At 35.4% G+C, this 17,408-nt stretch overlaps 2 protein-coding genes and 1 long non-coding RNA gene across 3 annotated transcripts; 1 reads left to right on the top strand and 2 right to left on the bottom strand.

The window, feature by feature from the left end:
• The first annotated feature begins 1,429 nt into the window (after positions 1-1,429).
• LOC113054870 (uncharacterized) lies at positions 1,430-6,967 on the top strand. The gene is made up of 3 exons (XR_003277453.1): positions 1,430-1,489; positions 5,862-6,015; positions 6,602-6,967. It is a non-coding gene; the product is annotated as an uncharacterized LOC113054870 (long non-coding RNA).
• LOC113054869 (DEP domain-containing protein 1B-like) lies at positions 4,930-6,451 on the bottom strand. The gene is made up of 2 exons (XM_026220647.1): positions 5,796-6,451; positions 4,930-5,550 (listed from the first exon to the last, which is right to left on the bottom strand). The coding sequence occupies exons 1-2, from the start codon at positions 6,039-6,041 to the stop codon at positions 5,386-5,388; spliced, it is 411 nt and encodes a 136-aa protein (XP_026076432.1). The 5' UTR covers positions 6,042-6,451; the 3' UTR covers positions 4,930-5,385.
• Positions 6,968-10,633: 3,666 nt separating the features above from the next.
• Positions 10,634-13,883, bottom strand: LOC113054720 (elongation of very long chain fatty acids protein 7). The gene is made up of 8 exons (XM_026220465.1): positions 13,765-13,883; positions 13,188-13,277; positions 12,917-13,107; positions 12,745-12,825; positions 12,589-12,645; positions 12,394-12,499; positions 11,628-11,764; positions 10,634-11,526 (listed from the first exon to the last, which is right to left on the bottom strand). The coding sequence occupies exons 2-8, from the start codon at positions 13,249-13,251 to the stop codon at positions 11,314-11,316; spliced, it is 849 nt and encodes a 282-aa protein (XP_026076250.1). The 5' UTR covers positions 13,252-13,277; positions 13,765-13,883; the 3' UTR covers positions 10,634-11,313.
• Positions 13,884-17,408: the final 3,525 nt, after the last annotated feature.

The raw sequence follows: 17,408 nt of genomic DNA, 5'->3' as shown, positions 1-17,408 counted from the left end.
TTTTACATTATTTGACTCATTAATTGAATAAAATAGAAAATCTTGAGGCAAGCGGCGGGGAATTAATATTATTAGTCAGGTTTTGTCTTCACAAATAAACCACTCTATTCCCAGAGAAAGGCAGAACTGAAAACTTAAATAAAATGTGTTTCTTGAGCTGATATTGATTCAGAGGATTTTCTATATATGTATATTTATATATGTGTGTGTGTGTGTGTGTGTGTGAGTACATGTATATATTATACTTAAGGAGCTCATTAATTAAACACAATTTGGAACTCATGTCCACAATATTTTTGTGTTGTGTCATTAGTTGTGTCTTAATTTGATTAATAATTAGTATTTTAAAATTACATTTCAATTTTTTTTATTTTACTCTTAATTTATTCTTCATTTTTATCTATTCTGTATTATTCCACCCTTTATATTACATATTCTTCTTGCTATTATTAACCTATTGTTGTTCAGTTATTTATTATTCATATTATACATAGAATTTAATAAATCTATTATATCTCATATGTTATTGTACCGTTGTACTCGCTTTTCATATTATTCACTTTACTTTAAGTTGTAATACATTTACTTTTTCATATAACATCACATTTACTATATTTCTACTGTGCACTGTGTCAGTGCATATTTTCATTTTCACTGGATCCATAGCCTCATCAGTTACATGTGTTATTATTTGTTGTATTCTTCTGTAGGCTAAAGTGCTATCAAAATGAAAAGCAGAATTCTGATTTGTATTTACTTGTTTTATTAAATTTTCTCAACGATAGTAAATTATTAGTGTTTAAAGATGTATTATTTAGGTTTTATCCCAGTACTTCAAAGGGAATGAGCTGTGTTCTGACCTGAGACACAAAAAAGAGAGAAAAAAAAAATGTTGCGTTTGAACACAGAGAAAGCAATAAAACAACTACATATCATGTAATGTACATTCAAATTACATTACATGAATATGTCACAGTTATACTAAATTAGCAGATTTGTAAACCGAAAAAATCAACGAAATCATCAAGTGAGACAAATGTGAGCTTTCAATTAATCATTTTCCAAACCTAACTAAACAACTGGAGGCAAAGTTTTTTTTTTACTGTTTTTTAACCTCTGAAATTGGTTGGTAAGTGAGAACGTTATGGGTTTTTTATTCAGTAAAAACCGCAGCTCCCCCGTTTACTTTCATTTGTTTTAAGGCAGTCTTGCCCTCACCAACATGGCGGACGCGTTGACGTATCGCGGCAACGGCTCAAATCGGCCAATGAGGCGTCTAGGTATTCATATGTCTATGGTTGTAAATTACATACACATAAATATCTAGACGCCTCATTGGCCGCTTTGAGCCGTTGCAGCGATACGTCAACGCGTCCGCCATGTTAGTGAGGGCAAGACTGCCTTAAAACAAATGAAAGTAAACGGGGGAGCTGCGGTTTTTACTGAACAAAAACACGATAACGTTCACATTTATCAACCGATTTCAGAGGTTTGTGATCTACGTGCAGTTAAAAAAAAACTTTGCCTCCAGTTATTTACCTAGGTTTGGAAAATTATTAATTGAAAGCTCACATTTGTCTCACTTGTTGATTTCGTTGATTTTTTTCGGTTTACAAATCTGTATAACTGTAAGATATTCATGTAATGTAATTTGAATGTACCTTGGAGATTGAAAATGTTTCTTTTTTGAGACCCCGGGAGCCCAAATTCAGACCAAGAACAATAAAACCCACAGAAGAGGAGTTCAAAAGAGGAATCTTTATATTACCAAACTGCAGGGAGAGGAAGAGTAGATATAAGTCATGATCTGCAAGATTAACCACAATCTGAGGCATCGGAGCTATTTCGCAAAACATTTGATTCAGATCGGGACTCCAAATCGCGTTTCACGGATCATTTGATCTGGGCTTCGGAGCGAGTTCGCAAACATTTGATTCAGTTCGGGACTCCGAAGCGCGTTTTGCGAATCATGTGATCTGGGATTCGGAGCGATTTCGCAAAACATTTTATTCAGATCGGGGCTCCGATGCACGTTTCACGAATCATTTGATTGGGGCTTCGGAGTGCGTTCACTAGACATTTGATTCAGATCGCGACTCCGAAACGCGTTCCGCGAATCATTTGATTGGGGCTTCGGAGCGAGTTCGCACAATATTTGATTCAGATCGGAACTCCGAATCGCGTTTCACGAATCATTTCGGGGCTTCGGAGTTCGCAAACATCTGATTCAGATCGGAACTCCGAAGTGCGTTTCGCAAATCATTTGAGATCAGGTCTTTCGAGCGGATTTGCAAAACATTTGATTCTATCATTTATTTGTCTAGATCAACTTTTAATAAAGAGAAAAGAGGTTTAGAGACAGATTTTTTGTTAATAGCCTGTTCGTAATCCCACAATCCATAGCATCAGTAGGATGAGTTTCAATTTTTATATTTTATTTTTGTAGCAATGGTCATCTTAACCTCTGTGCACTGTTCAGGGTATTTCAGGACCCCAAATTAAATTTTAATTCTAATACTGCATCATACAAGTGTTTGTTTGAGTTGAATCTTTCGATATATTAATATGAGGAACGAAGCCATAATTTGATAAGTTTACATTTACATTTAGCAGACGCTTTTATCCAAAGCGACTTACAAATGAGGTTAAAAAACAACACAACAAAAAGAGCAACAATAAGTTTATAAGCGAGAATAAACAAGATGCATGCAAAATGAAGGCAGATATTGTCTGAGGTGTTAAGAAATAATATAAAATAAAAATGCTAAAAAAATTGCCAAAATATTTGACTCAAAAAGTCCAGATGATTCAAGCTGTTCGTGAGTGTAACAGCAGCGGCAGAGATTATTAACCGTAAATGAAAACACTTAAAACTTTGATTCCTCGATTAAAAAAAAAAATGTAGCAAAACATTACATTCAGATAATATGTAGAACTCTCTGTGATTATCAGTGTCAGTGTGTGTTGTTTTGTCCGGGGATCGTGGGACAGGCATACTACTCTGGCTGTGACATCATCATCCTGAGGAGGGATTTTGAGAGGATTCAGATCATCCCAGGAGCCAAACACGGGAACATCCATGTAAACACACACACACACACACGCGGTTCTGGCATCCAAAAAACATCAAGGTCTTTATAAACTGTTACAGCACTTACTAGAGTGACACATAGCATAGCTTTTACCCTCATGGTTGCAGTTTGAGGTTTAGGAATTTTTTTTTTTTTTTAGCCTTTATGTTTGTCAGTTTTAATAATTTTAGCATTTCAACTTTTTAGTAAAAAGTTACTACTTTAATTTTAGTACTGTTTTCATTTAATTTATAATGCTTTTTACTTTACAAATCATTGCAAAGCAACTTTACAGAAAATTAAGTTACTACAATATTTAGTAGTAGCTTACACGATTTATCTATATCATTTTACTTTTGCCTGTAGACGTATGTTTTAGGAAGATTGTCCAGGGTTTATTTTTTACTCTTTTCTTTTACCCGCCACCGTTCGACTCGGACACCAGTCGGAGATTTTAATTTGATGAAGGTCATGGTGTTCTTCTTCACCACAGAGAATGATGCTCTTCATCTTGTTTTTCAGCTCATATATCTGAACATCCTTAAATCAAAAAGCATTTACTGAAATATAAATGAGTTCATGTTTAACACAAGAACAAATATCTGTCAGCGGCTAAGAAAAACAATAGTTTTCACCTTTGGCAGAATTTGTTTTCCCCGTTTTAAGAATTAACCAATAAAAATCTAAAAATTTATATATTGAGTAGATAATAAAAAATTAATATCTGAGGTCATTATGCATCTCCTGCAAATGTCTTGGTTTCATGATGTTCATATATTAGCACTGGAATACAGAGTGTAATAATTTTTTCTTCCCCAGATTATTGCTGATGTGAAGCAGTGAGGAATCTTCTTCCTTAGTATTTCTGTCTTGTTTTCTGGTATAAATAATGCTTTCAAACGATTAATTGCTTTAGAATATGAGCTGGGTCATTCTGTCGATTCATTCAGGGCTGCTCTGGGTTTAGTACAAACACAACATTAGTCTAGGGAGGTATAGTCTTGTCTCTTGGAAATGCAGAGAACAGCTTTCCTTAAGGCTGTCCTTGTCCTGTTTGCAAATGGCTAAAAGGGAAAAAAAAAAGAATACATAGAATAAGTTCACAGTTTGTTCATTGTTTGTTCGTGTTCGTTAATGAATTAACTAGCTTTAACTAAAGGACTAGTATTCTAAAGTGTTACCACACTTAATCTTTATAAATAAGTACGGTAGTGAAATTAAAGAGAGAAGCTTTAGCTCCATCATTAATCTAGACAGTCAAAGTGCTCACTCTGTATATTGTGTTCATAACATAATTTAGTTTATTATATAAGTGGCAATATAAGTTAAAAAGTAATAAGAATTCATTTAAACTTTGAATTCTTATAAAGTCCCAGCTTTCACTGATCTGTTTTTATTATCGTGTGACGGTTTGTAGGTGTCCAATCTGTCGATGAGTCAGGTACGTTTTCTTCTGTCCTGATGTGAGAGTTATATGAGTTGCCCGCTCCAATATGGCGGCGACGTTGACGTGCGGTCGAGTGGCCAATGAGGCGTCTATGTATTTATATGTCTATGGTGAATTACACTGCAAACATAGACCTTTGTTTACTTCTGTGTGTTGCTCGGCAACCTCTTTGTTGGAAGCACATTATTGTTTCTGAGGAACTACATTATTGTTTGGTGGAATAATACTGTTTTTATTAATATCATTACACTTTTTTTGTTCTGTTTTATTCTGTGAAACCTTACTATGGATATGGAATAACCGTTTTATAAAAGCAATAAGCCCCAATAAGCCATGGTTTACAGCGAATTTATAACAGCTAAGGAGGTTTCAGACACCCTTAGCTGTTATAAATTCATTTTACACCACGGCTTCTTAGGGTTTATTGCTTTAATTTATCACTCCATAAATCAGAAAATACTGTCAAACAGCCAGAAACAAAGGGAAAAAACATTAATACAGATATGTTCTTTAATTGAAATCTACAGATGCAAATAGATCAAGTATGATAAAGCAAATACTTAAATGTGTATTTTAGATGTTTTCTTTGCACTAGTCTGAAAGTAAGCATGTTAAGAAAGCAAAATAGCCAAAAATCACAAAGTTGACTAGTCCATGAAAAAAACAATGGTTTTGCTTGTAGAGGGCTCCAATGCACAGCATTATACTTTATTTAATCCATCTGATCACTGATGAGGTGAATTTAGTGTTATTTAGATTCAGGATGTCCTGGCAGAATGCAACCTTTAATATTCAGTAACATCTCTCCTTGATAATAATACTTAACACTGTCGCCTTAGAGTCAAACTGACCGCTCTGAGCGCTGCATTAAACCTGAAAGCTCCAGCTCCTCTGGAAGGCTTGGAAGGGTTTCTTCAGCGTGAGGTACATCAGCTGAGCTTTGAGTATCTGGGGTCTCTCTGGGAAAACCACCGCCTCGCTTTCAGAGGTGGGAAAGCGTCTACGGTAGATGTCAGGGTGAGATCTCTGGAACTGACAGCTAAGAAAAATAATATCACACAGGGGAAACGATTTCAAAGTTGCGGCTGAGTTACTGAACATGTGACATTTAAAGAAATGTTCAGGGTAAAACAAATCAAGCTCTATAAAGACAACAGATCTCCATTCAAGCACATCATTATAAGTCTACAGTAATAATTACATTTCAAAATTTTCCTGTAGTAATGCACACCATGTGACAAACAGCCCAAAATAATATAAAATGGATCTATTCTTACCTGCTCCAGCTTCTTCTTCTTGTCTTTGATGGACATGTTCTTGTCTTGTATGATGTTCTCCAATAGTTCCACGACGGCTCTTTGAGGTCCAGAGACCCTCTTCAGGTCAAACTCCTCTCTGCTGATCTGTCTGCAGAACAAGTGAGGTGGAGACGCCATGGACGTGTCTGTGTTTGTCATCTTGAAGAAACCATAACATGCGAGGAGATCAGAATGTGGGGTGAGAAAGAGATGTTCAACGCTCATTCACTTCATAACCGATAAAAGCTTCTTAAATTTCACATTTTCATTTCTTAAAATAACCAAAAGAGAAAAAGCTGCTGAAAATCTCCTCACCCTCAGGCCAACTAAGATGTAGAGCAGTTTGTTTGTTCATAGGAACATATTTAGAGAATATGAGTCCATAATATTGCTTTCTGAGAAAGTCATCTTGTCTGAATCAGGAGAGAAATAGGCACAGATAAAGCACCTCTTACAAGTGAAAATGGTCCATAACATGGTGGATTTTGATGTGAGATGACAACAGGAGATGGACTTTTTCCTTGGAGGAGGCTTTATTATGGCTTACAACTCTTACAAACACACAGATATTGTGATGGTTTCATCAGCTGTTTGGACTCTCATTCTGACGGCACCCATTCACTGCAGAGGATGCATTGGTGTGCAAGTAATGCAATGCTAAACCTCTCCAAATCTGTTCTGAAGAAGAAACAAACTCATCAGCATCTTGGATGACCTGAAGGAGAGTACATTTTTTGCAATTTTTTTTTTTTTTTTGGGTGATTATTAATCATAAACGGACCCAGCTTGGTGGCCAACAGCTCGTCCAAGTCCACCTCATCCGCAGATCCCAGAATGCACCGCGGGAAGGTCTGGACCATCTGCACAGGGAGCGAAGGCACCCACAAGAGACAGACCGTGTCAAAGCTGCTCATCAAATCTACCGAAAGCTGAGCTGAATTCTAAATTAACCAAACCATTTAAGGACTATCAGTTATTTATATATTTGCCAAATGTTTAACATGTATAGAGAATATCTGTCTGAGGAGGTGAGTGAATTACCAGGGTACGAGCTCCTATGGTGTCATTCAGAGGCGGGAGAGAGGGGTTTGCACACACTTTAGCCATCAGATTATTTTTCACATATTTTTTTTAATTATTAGGTATAATAATTAATAATCCTTTAACCTAGGTATTGGTGTTTAACTGTGTTTCTCAATAGCTGATGCCTGTGTATATATATATATATATATATATATATATATATATATATATATATATATATATATATATATATATATAGACTTCTGTAATAGTATGTATTATATGATATCTTCATATAGTCTCTTATCCTGTGAAATATTAACATTTTCTATATTAAAATGTCATTATTCCTGTGATGCACAGCTGTATTTTCAGCATCATTACTTCAGTCTTCAGTGTCACGTGATCCTTCAGAAATCATTCTAATATACTGATTTGCTGCTCAAGAAACATTTTTATTATCAATGTTGAAAACAATTGTGCTGCTACATATTTTTGTGATTTACCTTTGGTAAATTTAATCCATCCTTGCTGAATGAAAAAAGGACGAACTAACTCACCTCAACATTTTAGTACTGTATGTATGTATGTCATGTAAATACATTTTTATTTATTTATTCTCAATATTTGCTCAGATTTCATTCAGAGACATTTGAAAACAGGGAACTATTTATTCAGGCTGTTTTCGGTCATCCTAATAATCTCAAAATGTAAAAATGTCTTATCTTACTTAGTATTTTTGTCTGTTTTTTCATCAAAAATCTTAAAATTCTTAAATCAAGATACTTTTATTAGCCAAATTACTTAAGATATTTAGTCTTGTTTTCAAGAAGAAAAAAAAACTAAATTAAGTGCATTTTGCTTAAAACAAGTCAAATTATCTGCTAGTGGGATAGGTAAAATATTCTTAAAACAAGAGTATTTTACTTACCCCACTGGCAGATAATTTTACTTATTTTAAGCAAAATGCACTTAATTTTTATTTTATTTTTTAAGAACATTTCATGTGTTAAAATATAACCCCTGCATGCCTGCTTTGTTCTTCAGCACAACAATCCCCTGCTTATTAAACACATTGTGAAAGATGTGCTTGGGGCTCATAGGTTCAGCATCTAAAAGCCCGTCCAGAGACTGGAGACCCAAAACAATCTGTAAACTAATACGAGAGTTAATCTTAAAACCATAAAAAAAGCTTCTCTGTTGATACTTACTGTGTTAGTGTCATTGACTGTCATATGGTCCACGTGTTTCGGGGTTAATTCTCTCCTCCGGATTAAACGGCATTCAGGAACTACACCGATGGCGATGCTGTGCCTCTTATTCCACGACTCGGAATTCTCAAAATCAAAATATGTAAGAAAAAAAACACAGCCCTTGTCAAAAGTCTGAAAACATTATGATAAGTCTCTTATACTCACCAAGACTGGATATTTGATAAAAAAAATACAGTAATATTGTGAAACATTATTACAATTTGAAATAACCATTTTCTATTTGAATATATTGTAAAATATAATTTATTCCTATGATAAAAAGCTGTATTTTTAGCATCATTACTCCAGTCTTCAGTGTCACATGATCCTTCAGAAATCATTCTAATACGATGATTTTCTGCTCAAAAATATTTCTTATTATAATCATAAATTCCCTTATTGAATTAATTATGTTAGGCTCAAAGCCATAACACAAACGGCATGGTTCAATAGGGGAATTTATTCAAAGACAATATCCTAATATAAGGTGCGGGAGAAAATAGACGGGAAAACAGATAACAGAACAAAGGGGAGCGCAACTGGACCGCCACTTTAAATCCCACCGCCCTAATGAGGCAACAGGTGTAGGGGATCTGATCACAGGTATTAAGACGACACAAACACAGAAAACAAAACACTTCTGACCCCTGGAGGGCATAAAAATCATCACAAAAGGGAAAAAATAACCAAGTCAACTACACACATGAAAAAATGTTGTAAATAAATAAAGTGAAATTTTTGCCAAGTATTGTGTCCCATAATTAATGCTCTTCATTTAACCCATCCAACCCAGCCATATTGCTGCAGCACCAAGGGAAATAGTTGGGGGTTCAGCACCTTCCTCAAGGGTCATGGTATTGAAGGTGGAAGAGAGCCCAGGTTATTCACTCCCCGCACCTGAGACTCGAACCCATGGCCTTTGGGTTAAAAGTCCAACCCTCTAACCATTAGGCCAGGACTGCCCATAACAGATGAGCTACTTGTTTTTACTGTTATATAGATACATACATGTGGCCTTGGTGAGCATAAGAGACTTCTTTGAAATCATTAGATATTGTAATGTTTCCAAACTTGTTTCACAGCCAAATGCACCATAAGAGGCTTCATTGGGATCTCCTCATAATCGTCCCAGTGTGGGATTCTGGGTAGTGAGCGGTGACCTCTGAAATCTGAAACATTGAAATCATTTATTCGTAAAAAAAAAAAATTATTAGAATGTAATGCAACACACACACACACACTGAATTTAAAGTGTAACGCTGTTGTGTAATATATAAAGCATATTAAATGCAAGTGTCTACTTTATTGTTTCAAGTAACTTCTATGAAAACAAAATGTCAAAATATGGATGAAATCCTGTTCCATCGTCATTCAGTTTAGGCAGATAGGCCATGAAACAACATATTCAGACCTGTAGCCTACTGGTTAAAATACATAAAACATAAAATACATTAAAATACACAAGTGATCATACTAAATACTTTTATTATATTTTAAATGATTAAAAAAACTCTTGGGTAAAACCTAGTGGTTTGAAGGATTTTAAATGACAATTAGCTCTGGGGGGGGGGGTGTATGAAAAATGTATTATCTTTTTTTGTTTTTTGTTTTTTTTTCTAAGAAAATATGAATTTAAGGATGATACATTTTAATGTACAGAATTTTTTTTTTAAACTTTATTAACCTTCTATATGTTATTTTAAAAACCCCTTTTCATCTTTGATCCTGATTCCAAAGTCGTATATTAAATATTAAAGAGCAGTTACTATGGTGAACTTTTGTTACCCAGGAATTTTCCCCTAGTCCATCTAAAAGATGCGTTTTCTAGATGTTTGCTGAATTTAGGGTGAACTTAGGTAAGCTATTTTCTGTTCAATTTGTCTCGGTTCAACCAAACTAAAGCCATGGACAAAATAATGGCATTCTAGTGGTTACCTTGACTAGTTTAAACAATCAATCACCGACCAAAAAAACAACATTGTAAATATTAGAGGCAGAATTATAATAAACCTAAACACTGACGCATTTCAAAGCATTCTGACGGAAAACAATGTTCCCCACGGATTTAGGGCCTGGTTTCACAGACAGGGCTTGAATTAAGCCAGGTCCAGGATTACATTTTATTATAGAACTACTAAAGTGAACTGAAGTAAACACCAAATCAGCACGTATAAACACTGATCTTAAATCAAATCATTTTACCCCTATTCATTTTTATTGTCATTTATCCATTTACTGCATTCATCTCCGTAAACATCTCCACACTTTTTACTTCACTCAACCGACAGGTTCCTGCCAATAATGTGATTGGCACACAGTCACAGGATGCCACAGATTTTCCAAATATGGGCATCGCCTTATCGTAGCTGCCCAAGTGCAGTATGGGAAGTGTAGTTTAATTGCGCTGTCTGAACTTGTGTACTCGTAATGAAAGCACAAGAAAACCAAGAGATAGTGACAAATAATTTATTTTGTTTCACTATAAAACAATTTCTTTTTCACAGAATAGGAAGTCATTTAAAAAGACAAAAACCAGGGGGAAAAAAAAAAATCCTGTAACATTGTTCTGGTCTTGCATTTCCTTAGCACATAAAAGCATAACAGGTCATTCCTACAGATCAATATAATTTTTTTTAAAAAATACCACATTAAGAAAACAGCAACATTAAAGAATAAATAAATCACACAACATAAATCACTGACAAAATAACTTCAGATGATGTCACTTCTGCAGTACGCGGTAAACTTTTAGGTTCGAGCATATCCAGGTAGATCAGTCAAGCATTCCTCGAGGGTAAAAAGGCTTCAGGCTCATTTAGTCACAACTAAAACATAACCTTCAAAAACTCTTTTAGGAACAAACTTCAAATCACCTTTGCTCTCATAACCTTTTGAGATTTGGCCAGCAGCTCAATCATACTCCAAAGCTAAGAAATTCAATATTTACAAGTAAATGAGAGGATATAGGATGAAAATACTGTACTTCACACCCCAAACTCATTTCAAAGCCTTAAGTGAAGACAACAAAAATGAGGACAGCATCTCTAGTGAAACACCAGTGTGCAAAGTTGGGATGTCTTAAATCCAGTGATATAAGGTGGGTGTATTCCACATTAGTTTTAACATAAAACAGGGAAGTGGAACTTGAACAGATGAAATAAAAAGGAATAATCCCCACTTAATAGGTGAGAGCTTCACTTTTAGGTGGCTAAATGGAAAGATCACTCATATTTCTTGAGGAGGTAGTTTCCATTCTGAAAAACCTTGGGTAACCTCTTGCCCTTGGTGTAGGCGTGATAGTAGAAGTTGAGGAACAGGACCAGGAAGATCAACCCATATGAACCGATGACGTAGAGAAACACGGGAAACTGGTAAGGACAGTCCTTCATAAAGAAGAACTGCCCAATGTGAGCGGTGATCAGCACAAACTGAATCTGACATAAACAGAAGGACTGAGTTAGAACCAATTCAGATGTCAAAAGCCTGGATTTCAACAAAAGGACATTGGAGATGGGTAGAGAAGCTTGTAACTTACCAGCTGGATGGTGGTCATATACTTTTTCCACCATAGGTACTTCTGGTAGGCAGGTCCAAGGGCAGAGAGAGCATAGTAGGTGTACATTATGACATGGACGACACAGTTCAGCAGGGCATGGAAGGTTCCCAGGCCACCTAAGACAGCAAAATGCACCATTAATACCCAAGATAATGGATAATTAACCCAAAAAGTGAGAACAATTTTGCTGCATAGACAATTTATGCTTTGCATACAATTAAAGTGGAAGACCACAGCTGTCAAGCACCTTCAAGTCATGCTTCAGAAGACTAAAACTAGTGTAGTACTATATTTAACAAGTTATAAGAACTATTTTAAGCATACATATAGGGGAGTTAATGCACTTATTCTGGGAGAATTAAAGGGATTGTTTGCCCAAAACCTACAAATTTGTCATTAACTCACCCTCATGGGTTTAGAACATATGACTTTTTATATGGTTACCGGTCAAAAATATTGAGTTTTTGGTCCCTCTATTGAAAGTCAATGCAACAAAAACTTGCGAGATCTGAAAAGGTCTTAAAAGTGTTGTAAAACAAATCCATGTGAGTCAAGCGGTTCAAAAAGTCTAAATTAATGCATTTGTCCTTTTTGGATTCAAGTTTGGGTTGTCTGGCCTTTCAGTGGAGGCAGAAACCTCTCAGTTTTTAAGATTAACAAGAGTTAGGAGTTTGGAATGAAGCTCAAGACTATTTTTATTTTTGGGTGAATGATCCCTTGAAGTGTCAGTCTCATAATACTTTACCTGCGGCGAATCTGACCCCAAACCACCAGGTGAAGGGCATGATTGAGTGATGGTAGACGTGAAGGAAAGTAACCTGGCTGTTCTTTTTCCTCAGGACAAAGAAAATCTATGAAGACAAGGAACACATTTAGCATTGATCGTCCATTATAAAGGCTTACATTTTCTTGTTCTGGACACGAAAAGAAGCCCACTTACAGTGTCAAGCATCTCAATAAACTTGGAGAAATAGTACAGCCAGCAGGTCCATGCCATCTACAAGGAAACAAGATGGCAAAGGAAGTGTCAAATTATTGCACGCGTCATTGACACTGTCAACATGCATGGTTACAAGAATGTGCTCCAATCACATACCCTGAGAGCCTGAGGAGAACTGCTGTAATCCACGAGGTCACACCCATAGGTGTAGCCATTCGCCCAACCAGACATGAGAAACTGTAAGAGAAAGACGACACGTTCTAATAAACATACAACAATAGAGAGAAACAAAACCCCTAGAAACTCATGATGCAATATGTTAACGAACCTCGTAAATCAGGTAGAGGGAAAACGCCACAATGCTGAAGTTATAGATGATCATTGGACGCTTGAGGTCAAAGGGCTTACGGTTTTCCATCAGCCGAGGCCCCAGGGATGTCACGAAGTAGATGTAGGCAGCGATTATGAATGTTTGAGGGAAAGGGGATGCCATAAGCAGCCAGTTTCCGGTTCGTGGATCTACAAGTGAGGCAAAATAAGTCTTATTTTCCAGCCAATTACAGACTCCTTACAAAAACACGTTGATGGTACAAACTCACCTGCTTCCTTAATCCACTCATCATAGAACAGAACAGCTCTTGAGGTCAGTGTGTTGAAAGCCATATCTAAGGAGTCTTTAGGTTTCTCTTCTGGTGGGGAAAAAAGGGAGAGCAAATTATTAAGGAGATATTTAAATACACTTATTTGTAAACCAAAATGTTAATGCTTTCTAGCTTTAATGTAGCATAGCTTTCCTCTATTCCATTCAAACAAGGTTACAAATCAAGCTTGGTGGGTGTTCAAAATTCAAATTCAAGCTTGTGCAATGTCAATTTCATCAAAAGGAATTATAAAGAATTTCCCAAATTTTCACATGGAGCAAACATGCCATTGATGCCACTCCCAAAGAGCCGAACCATCCAAACCACTCCCAAACACAACTGGAAAGACGTGAAACCCCAGTAGACTCCAGATGATTGCACTGATTTTTAGCATTTGAAATCAAAACAACACATCTAAACCTTTGAACAGCGCAAAACGTATTCCCAAACAGCCATGTGTACTTGAACGAAAAATCCTGAAATCGAATTAATACGCATCCTGGAGCGACTCCCAATAAAAAGCAGAAACTCAAACCTTAAAACCCGAGGTTGTGCTCCTTCCACGCTATCCCTCGGTCACTCGGTCACTTGGGTAGCTAGCTCACTGGTATCAACTGCATGACTCGTTTAAAGCTGCAGAACTTATACACCTGTACGCGTGGCTCCTCCCACAGTTATTTATATATGGAGGTTCCGTCCTATGAAACTTCCGGAATTTAGGTCGAAACTTTCAGGCGCGCGCTCATTGGCGTTTCCACGGTGACCTGGATGAAAATATGAGCGGAACTCTGTACAAAAGTCAACAGCAGGTGTGTGGCTTAATTTGGGAAATAGTGGACGATGTGCAAAATATGTTTTCAAGGCTAACTTAACGGGAAAAAATGCGTTTTTCATTTTTCACCCTAGAATCAACAGAAAATCGGAGATAGTTGTCGTACTTGTGATATTTCTATTAATATATTTCTTAGGATGTTTTCATCCCTGAAGGCCAAGAGCCAAAACCTAAATTATTTTATATAAGGTCAAGATAATAGACTTCTATTACCCAGGAGAAAAAGACTCACGTTGACCTTTTGACAACATGCCCCCGATTTTACCCAACTGATAATATGTCTGATACTAGAATTAAGCTTAAAAAACGGAATTCAGAATTTTTTTATAGTAATAATATATATATATATATATATATATATATATATATTTGGTATTTAATACTTATTATTTATAATATTAAATATATAATATAACATTTTCAAAAAATAGCTTTTTAACATTCAAGTACAATGAGAAATGCAGAATAAAACATTGCAGTAATAAGGGAGAATGTAGCAAAAAAAAAAACAGGCTTTTTTTTCCCCATTATGCATCATTTATTTATTTTCTATTGTTATTTTGAGGTGTAATGTTTGTGTGTGTAGTGCTGTTGACTTCCATCACCCTGGTTTCAGTTTCAGGGCTGGGTCACCCCATCAGTGAAGACTATTAGATGCCTGAATGAGCAGAGGGCTTCTGTCGCCTTCAGAGTCATTATTGCACAATAGAAGAGTCGTAAACTGTTGGGTGTGAAAAATAATAATAAGCTACGAGTGGAAAAAGCAGGGTGTATGATAACGAGAAAAGAAGTGAAAATACAGGCTCAGTTATCCCAGTGTTTCTATATTGCTTCATGATGTTTGTCATCATTAAGAGTATGTGCTTTATGAAAACACACGTTTTGTAAAATGATCATTGTAAAGGAATGCTTCTATTAAACTGCTGCAAATGCAGAATGAATACAAGAAATGTCAGGATTTCAAGAATGCACACATAAGCATGTTTTTTTTATGAAAATGTTGAGCAACACAACAGCATGTGAAACCCTGGCATGAACATACCTTAGCCGTGACAAGCATCTCAGTCCAGACAGATCTGGTTTTTCATACCAAAAGGATGCCGTTGTGATAAATCATTGATGTCACAGATGGTGGTATTTCAAATGCTCACTTTCTTACATATTTATAACTAATTCCAATTATTTTTCTCAAAATCTCTCACACAACACTTTGGAGAAGGTGATAAGCTCTGCAAGTACAAGAAGGCAGCCCTGCTTGGAAGAAAAAAAGGACATAGAGACATAGAGATAGTTCACTCAAAAATGCAATCAGTCACCTTTCATGTTGTTCAAAACCCATACGACTTTGTTTCATGTTTGAAACACAAGATTTAATTTTGGTTTTTATGATGCCTTTATTACTTTTTTTGGATCTTCTAAGTTTCTGTTTCATGGACTGTAACAGGAAGGAAAGAAAGCTTTCAGGTTTTTAATTTCATTCTTAATTTGTCTTTTGGAGATAACCAAAGTCTGATGGTTTTTAACTCCGAGAGCGTAAATTATGATTATGATGATGATTTCACTGAAAAATGAAGCTACAGATGATAGTTTTCCGGTGAATTCATGTTTTAAAAAGCACCAAATATCTTAAGTGTTGTAAAATGTAAAATCTATAAGGAATTTATAATGTTGACCTTGCATTCTAATGTATTTTGTAAATTTGTACAAAAGTGAGAGAAATGTGAAGTTAATTCAAGTTCATCTGAAATATGAGTGGCTTTTTTCAATGGCACATGGATGTTGCATTTCGTGGATGAACGTTCTATTCTGCAAAGTTATGCTTTTATTAAGACCAGCAGTTTTCACTTTAACTCTTGTAAATTCTTTCTCAAATTTCCATGCATGCTAAAAGTGAAAATTTTGTTTCATAAACAATATATTTGGATTTCACTGTTATAATACAATTAAAAATATTTGACTCAGAGGCTTCATTTTTTCCAAAGAGTAATTCAGTGACATTTAACACAGTAAAATCAGATTCTAAAGGTGAAGAAATTCCTTAAAATGTACAAGTTAGATTTGTATTTATGAAAATGAAGTAATGCATTACCAGTCAGGAACAAAGTTTAAAGAACCCAGGAGGGCTTCATGTTTCAAAGATGATACCTAGAACAGATCTAAATACTCTATAATGTGACATCAAGAACATTTTGTCTCCAAAGAGCTGTATAGCTAAACCTAAGAACTAAATACAGCCTAACACAGTTGTTGATGGAACATTTCTTATCTCAGGTCAAGTTTGTTCACTTCTGAAATGACAGCAATACAAAAAATGTTGTGATAAAGTAGATAAATTCCATTGTGAAGGGCTCATCTGAATGAAGTTATTACAGAAACTTGGGTGTTGCTGTTCTGTGTTACTCAGTGAAACCGGCTAGTCGAGCTCCGGCAGGACAGAGCCAGAGTCATCACTACTGTACGTGACTGTGTCCCGCTTCTATGCCCTCAAACTATTGCCTTATCATCTAGAATCAGCGTTTTCAATCTGGGGTTCCTGGAGATTATCAACACATAGAAATAGGCAATTATACAAATAATATTATAGAATATATACAATTTATTTTCATTTCCATGACATTTATTAATCAGTCCCTGGGTCTTCAAAGGTTGACCCCCCCCCCCCCCCAAAAAAAATACCATTTCAGTCTTTCTCCAAACTTTATGTTTAATTCAGTGTGTTACTTGCCATTTCTTTGCAATTATTGGTGAAATTTACTAGCACTTTCAAAATTACAATTCTTTCCACAACAATATTTTTTCAGTGTATAATAAAATCTTTGGATTAAATCAAAGTATAATATAATTTTTGGACAAGGTTTCAGTGCAGAGTTTATGAATGCTATTAATGAAGTGTTCAGTTTTCTGACTGTTTTTTTCTATGCTCCAATTTGATCATTCCACTGGTATACAGTAAAATGATAATACAAATAAAATAAGCACATGTATTTCTGTGTACTTTACATCTCTCAGGGATAGACATTCAGTGTGGTAAAGTACTTTACTGAAAACTTACAAAAATGCATTGTAGTTATTGCAAACACTTAAAATAAACAAAGGCGGTTGTGACATCAAAAAAAAAAAGTGAAAAATGTTAATACTATGCTAAATAATGATATGATACATCACTGAAAGTAATTTATAGCCATTCATATTTTTTAGATAAACTTGCTCTTGGTTATTATGATTATTATATTATATTAAATATTTGGAAAACTGAGCATTTTCACTTAAATACTTATCAAATGCCATAGGTTCGGTCATAACAAATCAGCAATGAGTAATTTCTTTTTCCACATTACATTTTTAGA

This window comes from Carassius auratus, chromosome 35, assembly GCF_003368295.1.
Source record: "Carassius auratus strain Wakin chromosome 35, ASM336829v1, whole genome shotgun sequence".
NCBI classification, from domain to species: domain Eukaryota; kingdom Metazoa; phylum Chordata; class Actinopteri; order Cypriniformes; family Cyprinidae; genus Carassius; species Carassius auratus.
This window is presented reverse-complemented; position numbering and strand designations above follow the sequence as displayed.

Excerpts from the sequence above, each read along its gene's own strand:
- LOC113054869 (XM_026220647.1), bottom strand. The coding sequence starts at position 6,041 with ATGAGCGTTGAACATCTCTTTCTCACCCCACATTCTGATCTCCTCGCA. Across the intron at positions 5,551-5,795 it reads AGAAGAAGAAGCTGGAGCAG|TTCCAGAGATCTCACCCTGA; the intron begins GTAAGAATAGAT and ends CTTAGCTGTCAG.
- LOC113054720 (XM_026220465.1), bottom strand. The coding sequence starts at position 13,251 with ATGGCTTTCAACACACTGACCTCAAGAGCTGTTCTGTTCTATGATGAG. Across the intron at positions 13,108-13,187 it reads TGAGTGGATTAAGGAAGCAG|ATCCACGAACCGGAAACTGG; the intron begins GTGAGTTTGTAC and ends CCTCACTTGTAG. Across the intron at positions 11,765-12,393 it reads TGGGGTCAGATTCGCCGCAG|GTGGCCTGGGAACCTTCCAT; the intron begins GTAAAGTATTAT and ends TTGCTGTCTTAG.